Here is a 20,970-nt window from a genome sequence, read left to right on the forward strand (position 1 = left end):
TTTCTATTATCTGGCTTAAATCAGTAGCAAGGAGTTTTCTTGGCAACAGCAAGAAAACTCATATTTTAGCAAGATGCTATTTCTGATTTCATGCACATGCCTTCAAAGCCAGAGTAATTCTTACTAACACTGATGAAGTTTCACTGTGTTCTGGTTTTTTCTAGAAGATTGCATGCATAATTCTGCTTTGTGAATGTATTAAGGCTGCTTTTGCCATATTTCAATAAATAATCACCCTAAAAGCAAGAATATAATTCTGATGTTCCCTATTTAGGATTAACTTGAATTTTAATATATTCAGGAGATTTTTTTATGAAGTCTTTGATCAAAATAGAAAGTCTATGGAAAGAAGAAGTGAAGTCTAATTGCAGGCTGTGCCATTTTTCATTTGAAAATTGGTTACGTGCTCCATCTGTAATGGAATTTGGGAAATGGAAAACAAAATGTGCTCTAAGATAGACATTAGGAACATCTTCTGTTTTGCAAGGACAAAACAGAATGATTTTGTTACCCGGTGTAGATTCTTTTCATGCTTTTTTCAGTTAAACGCTGTAAGGAAAAAATTATTAAAGAAGATGTAGAGGTATCAAACAGCAAGAAAAGAAAAACATTCATCTTATATGTGTAATGCAAATAAGACATTTATTTGTCACATTCACTTGAAAAAGTCTGAAGAATGAAAACACCAATATTTGTGGAATTTCTCATTAGCTAACGTGAAATTAAGGCACTTTTGAGTCGTGTACTTTTGTTTTTCATATCAATTGCGAACCACTTTCTCCGTCTGTGTTTACAAATTTTTTGATGAGTACCAGTTGTTATGCTGGATGATAATGCAAGCCACTGTAAAAAAATGAATATTGTATTGCCAAGTTTAGCTCATGTGGGTTTGGACTGTGCATTTATACTACAGTGCTGTAGAATATATGGAAGGCAAGCTAGTTGTAAAAGGCAGCAGATTGCTTCTTTATGTGCTCCTGCACCTTGTGTCCTGGAAGCATGATGTATTCTGTAACCATTTGTGAAAACCGTAGGGTCGTCAAGGAATGAAAGGGGACGCTGGCCAGCCTGGACTCCCGGGGCGATCGGTAAGTTGGCACTTAGACAAGGTAATGTCATTTTGCACTATTCCTCATGCAACTTAGCTACTGGACAGCTGTCTTTGACATCGCTAGGAGTCATGGGCTCTTCTCATACCTCCCTGGGCCTCAGTTTTGGAAACACAGTTATCTTGCACTTAGAAATTTGAAATGTAGGCAATAGTAAACCATTCAAACAGCAAACATGAAGAAACTAACTGTGCTTGGTTAAGCCAAATATCCATCTGGACAGTTGTGAATGCAGAATGACAGTGTTTGATTAGGAAGAGTACTCTGATAATTCCCCAGGAAGGTCTGTCATCTTCCTAGCATTTGCAGTTAAATGTCTTCCTAAAATAAAGATTGCAGAGCCTTTGCTGCACCCTTCTTTAGCAATGTTGCCTAATTACTTTCTACTTTTGGAATTCAAATGGCCTTGGGACATTAATTGTATGCTTTCTAAAAGAAGAAAACAATATTAAAGTTCAGTTACGTGCAGGTTTCTGTTTTGTAAACTATACAAGGAGAAGAAAAAATTAGGATCTTTTTTAATTGGCCCAATTTATAGATAATCTAAGGTCATTGATCTGCACATGTCCTGGCATGGTGAATATTCCTGGGTTACTATATTGTCCTTAATTTACTGATGATAAAAAGACTACATGAGGAATGCTTAAGTGTTGTTGTGGACTTAGTTTCATATATCAGATAAGGTCAGTTATGGGTCAAGGGCCTTGTATTCTTCATGTGTTTCATTAGTCCTTATAACCCTGAGTAGTATAATTTTAGGGAGTAATGCCCTTTTAGGAAGCAATGCTACACGTTAGTGTACAATGAGATTAGACAGAAAGGAGGAAAGGACGTATATACTTGTGATATATGGAATGACATAGCAGTGATATTTGTTCTGTCATGGATACAATTTCTCACTCTTTCTCTCTCTAGGGAACACCAGGTTTACCTGGTCCACCTGGACCAGTGGGACCTCCAGGAGAAAGGGTAAGGTTTCCTCAGTTTATGTTCTGAAAAGACCAAGTCATGTAACTTTTATGTTTTGTCAGATTTTTCCCGTTCTTTATATATCTTTCAATTTTCAAATGTTTTTTCAAGAGGAATCCTTTTATCAGCGTCCCTTCTGGAAAGACAAAAGCAGAAGGGTTGGAAAGACCTCAGGGGTGAAAACCTCTCCAGACAGCTATTGGTAGCCAGATAGATTCTGTAAAAATTGCCCTGCTCCCTCCCCTGACGAGGTTCTCAGCTGCCTTCACCCTTAAAGCAGTATGTCCCCTGGGCAGGGCTCTGCCAAGGGACTCAGCCTTGCTGTCTTCCCCACATTGTTGCTGCTACAGGGAATCCCTTTGAAACTCTGCTTATGTCAGCATCTGGGAGATGCCATATTGGTAAGGAATCTGTCTGTGCCAAACTTACTGTGAAGTTTAGGCTTGCCCCTAAACCTTTGGCTGTCAGGAGCTTCTTTGGATGGAGAACTCTGAAATGTCTTCCTAATGAAGGGCACATACACAGGTATTTCATTGTGGAGTTGTTGCAATTCCTTTCTTTGAATTGGAGTCAAGTAAATCTCTTTTGTTGTCACAGTGGGATATAACCTTTAAGATGACTGACGCAATTATTTGCCTTTACAGTCAAAATTAATAGCTGACACATGCATTTGTAGCTGTCCTTTAGTGGGAAATCATAGCTGGAAATGAAAGTAGATGACCGTGTGATGGCCAGTTGCCAAAGAGGATACTGTTGGATTGCTGGGTCATGGATCATCAACATCCACTTGTGAATGCTATGTTGGATTACTGAAATGGGATTTCTCAGCCTTCATTCTTGCAGGGGAAATATCTGAGAGGGAGTTGGCTCTCCAGTTAAGTATAAATCTCTGATAGTCCAGTTAAACAGTGAATGAGAGAACAGTGAGAAGAGAGATTTTGCTCCTCTGGGATAGAATACTGATTCCTTTTCTTAAAAATATTAAGAAACATTGATTTCATTTTTAGTTAATCAACAGCAGCTGAACATCTAAAGCGTCTGAAGATCATTGTTCCATAGCCTTCTCCAGCATGATTTGTGACAGCTATTTTATAACTTGTACTGTGGATAGGTTTTAAAAGAAATGCCAGTAGTAATCATATATATACAATTATATAATTGTAAAGACCACTTTTCTCTAATCTTGCCTTTGTTTTTGAATAGGGTTTCACAGGAAAAGATGGTCCCACAGGTCCCAGAGGTCCACCAGGACCAGCGGTAAATATAATTTTGTCTTTGATATACTCTGAATTAAGAGACCTGAGCCAAGAGAGGGCCACATTGACATTTTCAATTTCTGTCAAATGTGAAATGGATCCTTTGCTCAATCTCCTAAATGGGTCTGAAAAACTCTTAGTAGAAGGTGAGCTGGGCAAACCATATATTCACAAATGTTCATAACAGTGGTTTTGAAACTGATTTCTTCCAGGGTAAATAAGGGAAGAACCAGTTTATAAAGATCAGTTTAGCCATGATCTTTAAATGCATAGCTAGGTCTTCTGAAACCAACTGGCTTATTACTTGTACACTGGTGAAAACAAACACTGCTAATACTACTTTTTGTTGACAAGAACATTTGAAGGTTACTTTTTGCTTACAGAGCTGCTTCACTGTGTTTTGTGGGACCATGCTAGAAAAGAGGCTGGCTGATAGAGAAAAGCCTATGTTGGGTCATACAGCCAGAGATAGGCAAGTGCTGCAGCCCCATGACACCGCATCCAACATATAGCAAGTTGGAATGTGCATTTCCAGAAGGCAAATGTACACAGAACACATCTTTGCATTACATATATAGACAGCAGTCTCTAAGGCAGGGTAGTATTTGGGCTGGCCCCATGCCCCCACAATTGTCTTCCTCATGTTCCTTTGTGAATGTGCAGATGAGCTTTTGTCACATAATCTGATACTGCTCTTTTAATTTTTTCTATTTAGCTAGTATTACTAGAATGGCTTATGGTCTTCTTGTTGTGGATTTTTACATGGATCATGGACCTGCTAGGTGAATTTAGAAGGCCCAACTGTTTTGTACTGCTTTAGGAATCGGTCATTAAGAATGGTACCAAAAACATATACACACCGTCTGCATCTTTCAGTGCCACAATGCCTGTTAAACTGTGGCATACATAAAAGTACACATTTCTAAGAGGAAACAAACTGTTTATTCCATAAAAAAATTTTCAAGCCTTATGCATACCTAGCAGAAAAAAACTTGATAGGAACTACTTTCAATATTGCTTTGTACTCAATAGAGTAACATATTTCTTATTAGCGCTTAGGTAATTGTGTATTTCCACAATTCATTTTACTTGTCTTCTGTTGCAGGGTGCTCCCGGAGTTCCAGGAGTTGCTGGTCCAAGTGGAAAACCAGGGAAACCAGGAGATCGTGGGACACCAGTAAGATAATGATACACTTAGAATATCAAATTTAAAATTACAGTCTGTTGGTGAACATGAGACTTCTGCTGCTTGAAATAGTTGTCTTGCACTTATGATGGTGGTTAATACAGTGGAGCTGACCTAAACCCACAAGTCTTTTTTAAAAAATAATTTTATTTTTACAGTATGCCATTTTGCTGAGTTTAATAGTTGGGGCTGGAAATTTTGGTCTCTGGTTTCCACTAAAAAGATTGTGGGCTATTATGTGCCAAGACATATATTCATTCCTACACTGCATAAGCATGGAAAACTAGGTCAGCAAAATGATTGTAAAGTCTTTACACTAGTGCATGTGTGTGTAGTAAAAAAGTGATAAACTGCTGAAGGTGGACAATCTTTGATAATATTACATAATCAGTTCTGTTTTGCAAATGTTTCATTATTTTTACAATGTTATTTCACAATTATTTAGGCGTGGTTTCTGTGGGTTCTATTCAAACTTTTAAAGTGCTTCCTGAACAGGGAGAAAGAGCAGGAGGTGCTGCCTCCCACCAACAGTTTCAGGAAAAATTTAATTTGATTCATTCATAGGATCTCTGAGAAGTTATGCTTGACTCAGGAGTAGAGAAAGCAAGTTAAATGAAAAGTCATTCATTTCTGGTGAATAATGTATGGCAGTCATCTAGAATTTTCTATCCTGCCTCAGTGTAGTTGTATATAAAAAAGCTGGATAATTTGAAAGAATATGTAGACTGGGAAATTTGATGGCCATGAAGAGGAAGCTCATAGGAAGCAGGGTCATTTATCATACACACCTTGAATTCAGTCTGTGTTTGCTGGACTACAAATTACATTTCTCCTTTTAGTAGAGGACATGAAGTGTCTTAGGAAAGTCTTGAAGCTTTCCTGCTTTTAGATATACATTGATAATGGGATATTTGTGCTCGGTTACATGTTGAATAGACATAGCTGGAACACAAAGTGCTGTGCTTTGTTCACGAGGGAGCTTTAAATTGTCAGGTGTATCTGATTTTTCCTTCACCTAGGACAATGGATAGCTGATCCAGTTCAGAAGTAAAGATCTTCTGCAGATAAATAATGTGTTTAGAAGGAAATCTGGCTGCAAGCCCAGTTTAAAGGCTTTTGCAAAGCAAGACAGTCAACTCCTGTCCAAGCACCATGTCTAAATTCTCCTGCACTCTAATTCTTAAGAGTTCCTTTCAATTAGAAATAAATGTTTTCCCCCACAGTTATTGCACTTTTTTGTAATGGGACACTGAGCATCATATTTACCATTTCTAATGTTTCTAGAACAGATCCCAGCAGGAATTCTGGCTTGTACCTTGTACAGATGTTCTATCAGATTCCTGGTGGACAGAATTTCAAGGCCTTCCTTTGTTTGCAGTCTTACAGCTGCCAAAGGTGCAGCCTGACAGCCAAATGCAACTTGCACTGTCATGAATCATAATTCTGCCTGAAGAGAAAGATAATGAGGCTTCACTTTGCCTTTGGTAAATACAAGGAATAAATAATTTTTCACCAGATCCTGCCAATTTTTCTTCTAGCTCAACAATCTGTATTGCTAGTACTATTAAATGAAAGTGAGGAGAAAGACCCCTGCAAACCAAGGGATATTGCATTCCAGGTAAAAGGTATTCAGTTACCTGCAAATTATGAGCAGCCTTGGTGTTCTGAAGTTACTCCCAGTGAATGTGGTCAGCTGGAGCTCCTTCCTGATGTATTTAATACCACTGATGTGCTAAGCTGAGGCAGACCACACTGTAAACATTTCTCTACCTCACTGTGTATTTATGCTAGAACAAGTAAATCCTAGAAGTGTTAACTGAATTTTCATGGAAATAGGAAATTTGGCTTTTTGGTCTGCTTACAAGTACCTCCAAGAGAAACTTAGCTGTTTTTTCCAGTATAGCAACAAAATGACTGAAAAAGGAACTGTAAGAACACAAATGAGTTGGTAATTTATTGAGAACTGTATGCAGACTATCCTAGAGGAGACGAAAATATCTGTTGTCTGTCTGGTCAGAGAGTGAGAATTCCATAGTGGTTCATACACATATATCATAAAGTAACAACCATCAACAGTAAGACTCATTAAACTAGAAGAGGATATTGGTTCAAGAAGAAAGGAATATGTTTTCTATGAATAAATATAATGGGAAATAGAAGATGTTGGACTATTAGAGAGAAAAAGTTCCAGTACTTGTTTTATAGGTGTGAGACTGAAAACAGTAACAATGGGTAGGCAGACCAAGTTGTGTTAAGGTAGAGATGTCCTGTTTATAAAACAGACTCTCTGACAACAGGGTCTGACTTTGTTGATTTAGACGGTTCCTGGGATTAAATGCAAGGCATTTAAATTTTATAAGTAAGGTGCTATTAAACTGATGCCTCCAGGATCAAATAAACGGTGAAAACCTTTTGAGGGTAGTCCAAGTCTGTTGTGAGTTACATGCCGGTTTTCAGAATTTTGTATTCTCTGCTGCCATGTGTTCACTGCTTTTGCATCCATCTGTGCAGATGTCCTAGATGAAGTCTCAAAAAAGTGCTGCTTTGGGAGCAATGAGCTGGTGGTTCTTGAGGGAAGCAAACATTCTTTTGGGAAAAAACAATTGAGCACATTATCTTTAAATGTAAAAATAGCAAAACTTCCTTTGTTTTGTCCTCCTTCAGCAGTAGAACTATGCTGCAGCCCCAGCCTTCATCCCACAGCTCAGAAAAATCCCACATGCAGCATAAACCAGCTTTTCCTTGCACTGACCCCAAGTGACTCCCTCACTGCAGGATAGCAACAAAACAGAATGCCAGCAGCAGCTGCTGTTTCTCAAAATGCTGTCAAGCAGTAGGCTAAACTGCACTTTTTTGTCTATTAAAAGCAAATTAAGTTAAATTTAAGAGGCATATAACCAAGAGGGAGGAAGATGCAAATAGTAACTCAGTAATTGCAATGGTTATTATTTTTTTGAAAATTTGTTTCTAAAATATTCAGATGGAAAATGCACTTTATTGTTAACATGGCCAGTCAGCCTCTAATCTTCAAATTTTAAAGTTAGTTCCAAATAGGCTTTAGACTTCCAGCCACAAGGCTGAATCAGTGTGTGTTTGCAAGGTCACAAATTGAGGAACGGGGCTCATTTTAGTTTAGTGAAATTTAAAATTGACTGTACATGGCATTTGCATTTTCCTAGCTGGGGGACCTATTTTCCTTGTCTTGCCCTGCCTTGCCTCCTCCCTCTCCTCTTACCTAGTGAATAAACAAAAGATGTACTGTATGATTTGCTTCTGGTAGAAGGTCTTACTATGAAAGCCATAGAAAGAATGAGAATAAAACAAGCATGTATTATAAATACATACACAACAGATAATTTCAAAGGAATATGCTTGCAGCAAATAGAAAAATTGGCAAGTTTCAAACAGAAAGAAAAGCATCAATAGTTTCTTTACCATTCCCCCCCCCCAGATTTTCATATAATAGACCAATGCAATTAAAAGCCAGTTCTCTTCAATTAATGTTTCAGGTACATGTAATAGTTTATGAACAAGATGTTAATGTTTGTTTATTTGGGAATCAAATTAAGGTTTTTTTAGAGTGTCAGTACATCATCATTTACCACAATGTTAATTATTGGAGAATGACAGACAGAAATGTCATATTTTCCTGATGGTTTTAGTTGTTACCATTTATTTATGGAATGGCATTTACAAGTCCATAGTCTGTTTCAGCATGTGGTTGTAATAAGGTAAAACGAAAAGACAAACATTTCCCTGTGGACTTCAGAGTAAGAAAAATATAGATGGAGGGCAAAGGACAGAAGGGAAAGAATATTCATCATCTTCATGGGTATATTTTATACATATTAGCAGCTGCCTCATTGGTGGCATAATTTATTCCAATGGCACATTTATGGTGTCACCATTCTAAATCTTTCATTTGAGTCTGTACAATTAATTTTGCAAGAACGATCTGTTATTCATGATGCAAATGTAGCATATGACAACTACTTAACTCGGTGATGGATGAACTGTCTCATATTTTCTGTGGCATGTCATGGGGTAGGTGTGTGCAACTCTGCAGCACAGAAGCTCAGAGACCACACTAAGCTCACACCCTGATGTACCCCAAGGGCATTTGTCTGCCCAAGGCCTCGACAGAAGTCTGTGAAACAGTGTCACCACATTCAAGAGGTGTCTGCTGTGACCTCAGTGGAATGATTTGGTGTTTCGTGTTGTTGAAATTAATTGCGGGTACTGTAGGAATGTTACGAGAAACAGCTGCAGCCCACACTTGGCCTTTGCTTTGTTAATGGTGATAAATAGATTCCTTAAAGAAATACTACACTGCAAAAAGCAGTAACACCCAGGATGTGTGTGTTACTACGTGAAGAGCCATGCAGAGCAGCAGATGACCAAACTGATCTTTCACCTTTGAAATATGCCTTATGTTCAAGTAGTAATTTGGGCTAGAAATCAAAATCCATGTGAAATCATGCTAGCCCTATCATTATTCCCAGTATTTTTCATGTACACATGCATACATCAAAATTAGAATCAGCCCTCCTGGTTTGCTTCTTTCATAGTACTCTCGAAAACTGAAAACCCCACAACCACTAAACTATTCAAAGGCAAATGGAAAGTGCTGCTAGAGAAAAGTTGGCAAATGTTAGTAATTATAAACTAAGACTTCTATGAGACATTTTAAAGACTAGAAATAGTTGAGAATTAAGAGGGAAACTGTTATTATAAATAGAATAAGCACTCTCTCCGTGTTATGTGTCATCTCTGCATAACTCTATTTCACTTAAGATAGAATCTTTTTTATATGGATTCAAGAGGACAACTACCTTTCCTTGACATGTGTTATTCTTCCTAACATGCTTTCTGTAATAAGTTGTCTTAAAACTTAAAATTAAAGTCATATATGACTCGTACAAGACCATTGATCATTTACACAAATATGATGGTAGAAATTCAACTTTGAAAATGACAGTGTGATCCAAGTGTCAGAATACATAAATTTTTTTGTCCTACTTTGAAGTTTTCCTTCAGATCTTTTTCTTCTGCATCTATTAGTGTGTTTGATGGCACACAAAAGATCATTGTCTCTCCACTCTTTTCTGGCACCTGTTTTAGCATCTCTGAAATGAGAAGTTCAAGGAGAACCGGATCTTCTTGAAGTAGTCAAAACTTTTTCTAGAATTACACATCTCAAACTTACAATTGGGGTGAAATAACATAATCCTTCAGTTGCTTAATTTTTACTTATTTCTTTTAGGGTACACCTGGAATGAAGGGAGAAAAAGGTGACAGAGTAAGTCAGCTTAAAAGTCAATTCTGCTCATAATTTTAAAATTAAAGACTATGTATTTAAAAGTACAACGTGCTAATGAAACACTTATTTTGGATTTGATTATTTAGGGTGATATTGCTTCTCAAAACATGATGCGAGCAGTTGCGAGACAAGTTTGTGAACAACTGATAAATGGTAAACAGTGTTGCTTGCTTTGTATCCCATACAAGTAATTAACTACTTTCTTAAAAAGATAGAACAATGGTTCAAATTTGGAGTGACAGGTATTGGCCACAGAGCAGAGCAAGATCTTGACCAGTCTGACAGCTGTCCAATGCAAATGATTTGATGGAAAAAATGTAGCAGCAAATTTTTGCCAGATCCAGAGGCTATCTTGATAATCACAGAATAACAGAATAAACTGAGTTGGACCTAATCTGTGACCTTTGGAAACACACATGCAATCCTAACATTATGCTGAGGTTCCCTTTGCAATTTTAGTCCAAAATTACTTCATCTTTGCAAAAAAATCAATATATATTTTCTCATTTAACATGTCTTACCTTCAAGAGAAGGGAATCAGTGAGAAAAAGGATGCTTACTGCAGGTACTTTGCCAGCAGGGAAAGATAGATGAGTGCTGGTTAAACACTTTGCACAGAATCAGTGGTGCTATGCAAGTAGAAACAATATTTGGAAGAACAATATTTGGAAAAGGACTTCAAATTTAATTTCAGTCCTCTACTGCCACATAGTGCAGCTCTGCAGCCCATGAAGTTGCCCTCTACAGAGTCTTTCTCTCTGGTCTTGAATCAGCACTTTTGCTATCAGTAGACCTGCCAAGAAAGACAAAGGCAAACTGGTTTTTAATATTGTATCTATTACAAGGTCAAGTGCTGACTGAGGAAAACAGATATACCTTTTGGATCTTTAAGAGCGCCGGTGCACAGGGAGGAGGACTTTATGTCCTTTGAAATGTCTGTGATGGCTGCTAATACATGTCTGTTGGTTAGCCATCACTGAAGAAGTAAAGTACATTTGTGAATGTGTTAGATTTATGAATATCATGTCCAAGATCTTTTAACATTTCTTAGAGCGTCCCTGCCTTATTTTTTTTTTTGTGTTCAGCTGATCTCTTTCTTCAGTGTTATGCTAGGACTGACACATTATACTAATCAGATGTGTCTCTCCATTAAGGCTTCCTTCCTGCATACCTTCAAAATGGTGTTGCTTTTGTTCACAAATCCTTTATTGGAAATGAAATTTGCCCATATGCAGAAGGTGTATAGGTACAAGCCTGTGCATCCTACAGGCTTAAGAAAATTACTTCATTGACTGTGCTGCTAACTCTACACATGAATAATTTATGTTGCCTGTGGTAGCTGCAGAGGTCTGAAAGTACAGAGAAATGTGATACTACAGTTTTCGAAGTGGAGCAAATCCTTTCTGTTCTTCAGAGTAAAAACAACCTCTAAATAGAGCTCCAAGAGTGAGAGTACTGTAAAAAAATTGCCTCTTTTTTGATTTTAATAGTTTTATGATAATTGTTTTAATGTCATTGGCTTCCAGAAACTCCCTTTCCTTCCCTCCCTGACCCCCTCCCTCTGCCATTTATGTTCACCTTTCTTATTGTACATCCATCTTAAATCTTTCTATATAATCTGTACTAATTTATTGAAGAGAAACAAGAACAGGATTTAATTAAGAGAGATAATATTTTATTCTTCCCACTCTGACAAAAGATTTTCACTCATTTCACGTTTTTATTTTCTTTTGAAGGTCAAATGAGCCGGTTCAATCAAATGCTGAATCAAATTCCAAATGATTATTATTCAAACCGAAACCAGCCAGGGCCACCAGGTCCACCTGGTCCCCCGGGAGCTGCTGGAACAAGAGGAGAACCTGGACCTGGAGGAAGACCAGGATTCCCAGGACCTCCTGGGGTTCAAGGACCACCTGGTGAAAGAGGTGAATAAACTGCAAGGCAGCTGTAGTTGGACATAGTGCAGAGGCTGCCAGAGGAGCAATCTGCTCCCTTTACCATGACAGACTAAGAAGCCCTGCTAGGCCAGTTGGATTGCCTGAGGGACACTGGTGTACTGAAGGACAAGGTTAACTAGATGAGTGCTTTCCTGTCTCTCTCTTGCTCAGGTTTCATGAAATACAAACTGGTATAACATTTTGGCTGCTGTCTGAGACTTCCACATAATATCCCAGGAAAGCAAATGTTCTCAGATCTCTTCTGGCACTATACAGCTGCAGCTTGAAAGGCTGTTTGGAGTAAGACAACTCTTTGCAAAGCAGAACACTGATTAAGAGAGAAAATGAGTCATTAACAAGTATAAATGTAGGACATTAAAGAATTAGATCAACACCCTTAGCTCTTTACAACATTCTGAGGGAGAGAAGCAACTGAACTGAAAGTAAACATATGAGTACACCTACTTTACATCTATCTTGGATCACCTCAATCACATGGGGTGTCTGTAGTGTAGTCTTTTGTGGCCTTTGCTTATTTCCACTACTCTACTATAGCATAGACTTGGTGCTATGTTTTCTAGGATATATTTTATACACTCTTTTAAAAAGGCTAGGAATAAATCAAGGAATTCAGAAGAATTTCTTAAACTTTTTTGATTATAACTGTTCCTAAGATGGTAAACCATCCTTTATAGTAGAAGTACGCAAGACTGAAAATACCTTTCTGATTGTAATCTAAAATAAGAAGATTCTGTGGTGCTTCAGTATTTCAAAACTTTTCTATGTTTGAGAGAGTTTATTCATGCTAAGTTACATCTACATCCTATTTTATTCTTGGGTTACTATATTAATATGCAAATAATTTTCACAAATTCACATTTGAACATCTGCAGAACATAAATTTTAACCGCTCTTGTTGTATTAAATCATGGGAAGTAAAAATTAATGTCAGTGAGAGAATGTGAAGAAATACCTGTTGGTGTGGTTTCCTTTCTTTGATTTTCATTGCCTTTTTATTATTCTGTAGGAATCCCTGGAGAGAAAGGTGAAAGAGGGACTGGATCCCAAGGACCACGAGGTTTGCCAGGACCACCTGGTAAATATTTTTTGTTTAATCAGATTACAGAAAAGTAAGAGAAAAGCAAATATTTCTTCATAGAGAACTAGACTTGATATGGTGAATGAACACCCTTTGCCCACTTCATGGTTTTGACATATATTAGAGTTTACTCTAATAAATTTGTAGGAAATCACCACAAAAGTAGCAATTTAGAAAGATTTTTGGTCATGGCCAATAGGTGCTTATCTTCATCTTTTAATTTAATCATCTGGCGTGCTTGTTAATGTGAAAATGTGTTTCATTAAAATACATTGTCCAAATATTTGACAGATATTTTTCATAAGTCTTATCAGATGCTTCTTTTGTAGTATGTAGATTTTTTTTTTTACTTGCTGGACTACAAAATACTCCCAAATGCAGAGTTACTGGATAATAGAGACAGACTTTTTTGATTATTAGTTTTTGGTTTTTGTGTCACGAAATTTTGTTTATGCCTTAGCATAAATCAGCTGCATCACTTATTTCTGCTTGTAGTTTACTAGGCTACTCATTACAGGAACCGTAATATGCTGGCAGCAAATTGCAGCCCCAGTTACTTGAAGCTTTACTTTTCTGCTAACCATAATAAGACTGGTTCCAAAAACAACATTACCTCATCTATCCTGGGGCTACTGGGCAGTATAATTGATGTACTCCTATATTTTAATAGAAATCCAGTGTGCTTGTCTAATCTAGCAGTTTCCCTTGAGATCATCATATCTTACACAAAGGGGAAATTAACCAGAGAATACATTGACATTTCTCACTTGGCTCAAAACTTACTAAATTAGTTTCTAAGAATAAGTACTTAAATAAGCCACACACAGGGAAGCAACTCATGATGAGTCACACTTTTAGATTTCTTTTGTATTTCATTCTGTTGACCCCCATACAGCAACAGAGTGTGAGTGCTTTCTCACCAAAGACAGCCTGGGCTGTGTAGTCTAGACAGAAGTGTTGTTAGCTGTTTTATCAAGATGTCTCTTAAAAAAACCAACATCCCAACCTCTCAATTCTAAAATTAGGTCCACAAGGAGAATCTAGAACTGGTCCACCAGGCTCCACAGGATCACGAGGACCACCAGGGCCACCAGGCCGTCCTGGAAATGCGGGTATTCGGGGTCCCCCAGGGCCACCAGGATATTGTGATTCGTCCCAGTGTGCTAGCATCCCTTACAATGGCCAAGGGTTCCCAGGTAGGTCATGAACAACTTAACCTTAACTTTGCCTTAAATAGCCTTCACAGGTGTGGCTGTTCATATTGAGCTGCTTTACATGAGGCAGTCCTGCTAATCTGAGCACAGTGAGTCAGGAGGAGATGGGTCAGCGAGCAGGACTGCCTTGTTGTAATGTTCAAGTATATGAGGAGCCATTTACACTTTGGTCTAGGATTACTTGATGTTGTGCATGATTTGTTTTAAATAGGAAGTAGTGCGTAAATATTGTAGTCTTGTTTTGTTTTTTATTTTATTTATTTAATGTAGATGGTTACTAGCTGGTAGTGTTGCTCATAGGATTTAAGTGACCAATTTCTTCTCTTCTTTTTTCCCCCCTCTGTCACCACCCCTTCCAATCGTCTTCAGAACAAGGTTGAATTCTCCATGTTTCTCTTGAAAAATAAAAGGAATGCTGTGGTTGGCAGTTTCCATGTGTCTCTTTTTGAGCCGTGTCAGGATTTATACAAAATTGATTCCTGAAATAAAAATTTTCCACAAGGGAAATCCATTTGTTAATAACAGTGCAGACAACTGAAAAGCACCACTGTCCTACAATATCTACTAAGTTAAATGCCATGGAGTCTCTGATTAGCCCTGAGTCATATAAGCCTTCCACTTTGTGACGTTACTCAAAGCAGTAGGCTGCTTCTGGAACCAAAATGAAGGGTCCAGTGACCACCAATTTTTGACTGGAAAGATTCTAATATATTTTAACATGGGGATCCTGCAGGACCACAGTATTGTGAACAAATTAATATGTATGCCTTGCTAGATCTCAAAATTAGTGTATGTGATACTACTATTGGATGTGGTTTGCTGTTAGTGTAATTGTGCATGTATCCATGAAAAGAAGAAGGAAAGAAAATATATATATATATATGTACACAATTGCAGACTCAGTGATACTGGTTAAAGAGCCAGGTGGTTGTGCAGATCTCACAAAAAATTCTTATTTAAATGAAAAATAAAGAAAATTGTGCGTGTGATTCAGCAGTGTTCTTTCTAGCAAGCAGCTATGTATACATATATAAATATATGCCTAAGACTTAACTGTTATGTATTTAGTTGGATGAAAGTATGTTTTTGCACATCAGATGAACTTTTTAAAAGACTAACATCATCTTTGACCTGTTTCAGGTTTCGGCTAACACATTTTCTAAGTCGCCAGTGCTGCTTACAGTTTGAATACATGAAAATCCTGTTTCTGAGATGTTTGCGCACGTGCTTATTAGAAAATGAGTCCGTATGGATATTTCACCACGGATATGGTTCTTGAACCATGTTGACCTCATAGAACGGGGAGATACTTTTACTAACACAACTCATGAATGAGATAAAGGACAGTGACGTCAATTCATTAAGCCTATTGCATTTCAATAATAAAATAGACAGTCTTTCTTTTTAAAAAAAGACCTAGACCACCAAAAACCTCAGTGGCGAAGGAGGCTTGTAAAACTACTAACCAGCGAAGGTAATGCCATTAGAAGAGAGACAGATTTAACCTGGAAAATGAGAAATAACTTATGTAAATAGTAAACTAATTGTGGCTTGTAGATGATTTGTATGGGACTGTATCCACTAAAATCTGTTAACAACTCTACATGATACGTTTGCATAAAAGCCTGCTGCTGCTTGCTGTATGCCAGAATAACATCTTTGACAACTTATGAAACCTACCTGTCTGTTGCTTGTTACCAACATGTCTGAATTGGGGCATATACCTTTTTTTATGTGTAATCTTGTTGGATCTGTAACTGCAGTTATAAATACCAAAGTTTTATAATAATTTTTCTTCTGTTTTGCTGTAGTTTTTGGTGTTCCTGAAGCACCAGCTGTAACTCGGTTTGTTACGAGGAACAGCACGACAAAATGACATGTACTGTATATTGCCGCTGGTGATAGTTATGTCTACACTTTCCCATTCTCAGAGAAAATTAGCATACACCAAACCCATCTCTTCATTTTACCTTCTCCATGTCTTCTTTTAATTATGCAGTTTAAAATGAAGCCCAATGCTTAGATTTACTGAAGTAGATGTAAAATAGTAATTTTATTTGATTTTTCTTGGTTTTGTTTGATTTTTTTAAATAGTTTTACCATGATCTGTCCCTTGCCTAATTTATGACTCTTTCTGCACTGTTTTGTGTATTATAAATACAAAGCCTTTCAAGATGAATATAAAACCTTCTATTATTTTGCTGCCAAAAAGGCATTCATGAGCAAAACTGAGAAATACCCCCAGTGAACTAATTATTTATATATTTATTATATGAAAATAAGGTTGAACTAACATTATGTAGACAGACTAACTTTCATTGCATATGTGGATTCAAAGACATGCGATAACTATTATGTTCAATCGGACAACTATTTTCAACCAGAACCATACGTGCCTGAAAGTGGACCCTATCAGCCTGAAGGTGAACCCTTTATAGTACCTATGGAGTCAGAAAGGAGAGAGGACGAGTATGAGGACTATGGAGTTGAAATGCATTCACCAGAATACCCTGAGCACATGCGCTGGAAAAGGTCACTGTCAAGAAATGCAAAAACAAAGCAGTAAAAGATCTGTGTGTCTTGTTTTGGTTTTTTTTTGGTTGGCGAGTTTTTTTGTTTTTTTGCTGTGCTTGCATTTGCAGATACACACAGGAGAGTGCATCATTCCTTTTGCAATATGGCTTTTCTGGTCTAATCATGTCAGATGCACCCCTGTTTTGTATCTCGCTTATGTGGGGATAGCAATTTGTGTACCCAAACACTTCATGTTGCTCTGGAAATGCTTGTAAAATACTGTTGCTTATAGTGGTTGCATACAGATTAAGGTGTGCATTCAGTTATCCCAGTGCTGCCTTTTCATTAAAATAATGTAAAAACAATTACATTAAAAAAAAAAAGAAAACCAAAAAACCAAAACAAAAATTACCACAGAGCTCTTGCAAATTTTTTAAGGACTGCTTTAGCTCTACATTTTTCTTCTTTTTCAAATGCATGTTTTCAGTTCAAACAGATCACAGGTCTGCAATATCTAGTTAAAAAGAACCAAAATTTTCCCTCTCCTTCCAGTATCATTGTAATTTTCTTCTATTCTGAGTTACAAGCTGCAGAGCATATACTGCTCTTATACATCTCCTCTAAACACCACAAACATTAAGTAGCTGAAGTCATTGTATCAACTGGATACAGTTTAATAATGCCTGAAATCTCCTTGTTTGTAGACACAGTTACATTTATGCCAAATTGCAGTCAATCCTGCAGAGATGGAATTGCATGTTTATGTTGTATATTTAGTATGGATTTTTTTTTCAGAATACAATGTTTCTTAGTTACCAAAAGCAGTTGGAAATTGTTTGCAAGACTATGGATATAGAATTGCTGCTTTTATATTTTAACTGCAAATTGTGAATTTCACTGCCTTATATTATTTATTTCTGAAATGAAAGAGGCATTTTTCAATAAAACTACTGAAAATGTATGTGTCTATTTGTTTTTTGAAAGGCATTGTGGGACTGATATATTTGTATTGTATTAATGTTATTTACTCAATCTGGAAATTCTGGGTATCAAAAATCAATTAGAATGGGAATAGTCTAATAGGTATTTGGGCTGTGGTGGCTAGACATGGTGGGATGAAAGCAGGAGATGCCTTCTCTGTCTGAGCTATGAATAACTTTTAGGAAATTCAGTCAGCAAGGCTTTTGGCGAGAAAAATGAGATTGACTGTGAGGATTAATTTCTGTCTTTTGGGGGATTTCTGGAGGACAGCTGCTGCAGGGAGAGAGACTTTTCACCTGAGGAACTACTCGAACTGCAGGGAGTGCCGAGGGTTACATAGGCTCTAAGTGCAGGCGTGCTGCGAGCTTTGTGGCAGTGCTGGCACCAGCAAACAGCTTGCTTGAGGAAGCAGGGTGTGGTGTCTGCCAAGTTCCATCCTTCAGGGACTGTAGGAGAGATGGCTCCTCCCTCCTCGGGAGCTCATCTTTGTTCCCACCAGCTCTGGGGGCTGTGAGGGAGCTTTACCTGCAGAGGGTGATAAGAGTGATTTGGGACAGAACAACAGTGAGCCAGGGGAGTTACTTGCTAACTGAGGAGGAAAGAGTGGATTGTGGTGATCCTTCTTTTCCATGGCATCTCCACTGTCCTCCTGATCAGTAGAAATGGCTTTTGCCATAGGACCTGGAGCAAAGCCTTTTGACATAACTGGGAAAGCTGGAGCTGTGTTTCTCATCATGCAAGACATCTGTCACTCACAGAAGTGAAGCTAGATGTGCAGGCTGGCTTCCTGATCACTGAATCTGCACTGGAAGCTGCATGGCAAATTTTAGTGTCCACAAATGGAAATTGTGCAACTCCTTAGATTGCCTGACTCATTATCAGAGAAATTAAATACAAACAAATGACATTTCAAAGAGTGATCCTGATTGCATCCACATGTCTTTTAGATTGTAAGAGACAAATTCTGGGTCAAACTGAGGAAGGAGAATCAAATCTATTAATCCTTTATGCTTTTTTCCTAAGTGTTCAGAGTTCAGTATCAAAAACATGTTTTGCAGTTTCATGTACAATAAAGAAAGGCATGTGTCAGGCAGAAAAAGAAAAAGTAGAAATTGAGAAGTAATTAAAAGGTTTGTCGGAATTGTATTTGAAAATAATAACAACTTGCATTGATCTCGCATCTGTCTGTTTCTGGCATTGTCTCTATGACCAATTTAACTAGACGCCCACGTCTTCATTTAAAAGATTCCTTTCTATCCTTTAAACAGAAAATTTTATCTTTTTTTAAAGCATATATTTTAAATTGCTTTTTATTTCTTCACAAAATACACCAAATGCCTGTCAAGAATGCCTTGTATTTTTTGTGTTCTTTATTGATATCAATCCTAATAGAGATGCCACTATTTGATTATCTGGTGGCCTGAAATATTTAAACATTCAATGAAACCTGTGCTTATACATTTTTAAAGACAAAATTATTCTCACAGATCTGTAGGGTAGATGTAAGCTCTAGGTTGTGTGCTCCCTACAGAATTGCAAAGTATGAGTTGTGACCATCTGTGTACTTGAGATAAGTGCTGATAAGCATTTATATTTCATTTTAAAATCCCCATAATCCCCAAAGCTGGGTAACACTTCTTTCACTTGTTTGACATGTGTCAGAATTCTGACTACATTTTGAAGAAAAAGAACTTTCACTGGGCCACCCAGAATATGAAGAAAATACTTTCGATGTTTGGGCATCTTATTGAGTGTTTACTGTTTGGTGCCAACAAAGAAGAAAACTTATTTCCAGGAATTCTCAGGGGTATGGCTCTAAGGGGGCGGAAGGGGCTACTGATGACACTTCTGGGAAACCTGTTGGAAAGGCGAGACAAAGAAATCCTGGAAAAATACAGATTCAATGCAAATACAAGCAAATTTCAGATCCTGAATATTTCATATGAAATTGAGCAGTTTACATAGTCTGGCAGTTTGAAAGAAAGAAATTGTTTGAAAGCAGAATTTTAATTGCATACACATTTCCTTTCATTTTGGCAAAAGCTGAGGATACCAACAAGCAGGTGAGAAAGGGCTGCTGCTTGCTTGCCATCAGTATGGAGCCCTTCATGGGCTGAGGGAGTTGAGCATGTTCAGCCTCGAGAAGAGAGGACTGAGAGGGGAACTCATCAAACTCCATAAGTACCCGAAGGGAGGGTGCCAAGGGGATGTTTCCAAGCTCTGCTCAGTGGTGTCAAGCAACAGGACAGGAGGTAATGGGCAAAAACTGCTGTACAGGAAGTTCCATCTGAATATGAGGAAGAGCTTCTTATGAATGACTGAGCACTGGAACAGATTTCCCAGACAGGGGGTGGAGTCTCCCTCACTGGACATATTCAAGGAACATCTGGATACAATTCTGTGCCATATGCTCCAGAATGCCCTGTTTGAGCAGGGAGGTTGGACCACATGACCCACTGGGATTCCTTTGAAACTTGCAACTTCTGTGACTCTGTGATTTTGTGATTCCGTATTTGCAGAGAGGAGCTGAATGAAGACAGTCTTTGTTCCACAAGCCCCCTGCTCAGAGAGCAGGTGCTTTGCATTTCTGATAGCATGGATAGCCAAACTGAAAAAATACCCAATGTTAATGATTGATGGAGGCTAAATATTGTAGTAATGCATCTCTGCTGAAATCTTTGTGCAATAGTAGGCAAAAATGGAGCAAAGGAAAGGACGTAATAGCGTTGTCCTTAACTTTTACTTTTGCTGTGGTTTTGCAGTACTCTGTTGAATTCTCTACTGCTGACTGCACAGAGAGACTTAGAAGAAGATACAGGGAAAATAACTGATTTGGCCAGACACAAAGGGTTTCAAAAACAACACAAGCAGTTGATCTTTGTTCCCATGAAGGCCCTTCTTTGTAGTAAAAATAATTAAAAAATATATATTAGTGATAAATTGATCAATCTCTAGATTTTAAAGGCAATAATTCTTTTTAGCAGGTTTCAAAATATATTCTGTGGAAAACACAATAAGAAGGCACATAATCCTTGAGGTTGTCCCTTGCTGTTAAGAAATGAAATAACGTGTTGGCATTTTTTGACTGCAGCTCAGATCACAGCTATGAATTGGAAAAAAACTTGGGAAGATGTTGCACTGTGAGAATAGAAATTGTTTTCATGTCAGTTTTTAAATGAGAATGAACACCTCGTGCATAATTTTATTTTTGACGTACCATTGAACCTACTGATATGAAGATAGTTGTATATTTGGTCTTCAAAGTAAAAAAGGTCATACCTTATATAGCTTATAGCCATCAAGAAAACACAGCTTCTAATACAGGGTTTATTACCTTCAGTGTCCTGCAGAAAGCCTCACAGTTTTGCCTTGACCAACTAGTTAA

At 37.7% G+C, this 20,970-nt stretch overlaps 1 protein-coding gene across 1 annotated transcript in view; it reads left to right on the forward strand.

Annotated features, from left to right (window-relative positions):
* Positions 1 to 17,562, forward strand: part of COL12A1 (collagen type XII alpha 1 chain) — a 97,967-nt gene extending 80,405 nt beyond the window's left edge. Inside the window, exons 57-66 of the mRNA XM_041410635.1 lie at positions 1,035 to 1,088; positions 2,025 to 2,078; positions 3,282 to 3,335; positions 4,440 to 4,511; positions 9,784 to 9,819; positions 9,927 to 9,993; positions 11,577 to 11,765; positions 12,805 to 12,873; positions 13,902 to 14,072; positions 16,475 to 17,562. Coding sequence (XP_041266569.1) covers positions 1,035 to 1,088; positions 2,025 to 2,078; positions 3,282 to 3,335; positions 4,440 to 4,511; positions 9,784 to 9,819; positions 9,927 to 9,993; positions 11,577 to 11,765; positions 12,805 to 12,873; positions 13,902 to 14,072; positions 16,475 to 16,656 — 948 coding nt within the window. The 3' untranslated portion in view covers positions 16,657 to 17,562. The remainder of the gene's footprint in view (positions 1 to 1,034; positions 1,089 to 2,024; positions 2,079 to 3,281; positions 3,336 to 4,439; positions 4,512 to 9,783; positions 9,820 to 9,926; positions 9,994 to 11,576; positions 11,766 to 12,804; positions 12,874 to 13,901; positions 14,073 to 16,474) is intronic.
* The last annotated feature ends 3,408 nt before the right edge of the window (positions 17,563 to 20,970 follow it).

The sequence above is a fragment of the Onychostruthus taczanowskii genome, unplaced genomic scaffold, assembly GCF_017590055.1.
Source record: "Onychostruthus taczanowskii isolate IOZ18803 unplaced genomic scaffold, ASM1759005v1 scaffold33, whole genome shotgun sequence".
NCBI classification, from domain to species: Eukaryota; Metazoa; Chordata; class Aves; order Passeriformes; family Passeridae; genus Onychostruthus; species Onychostruthus taczanowskii.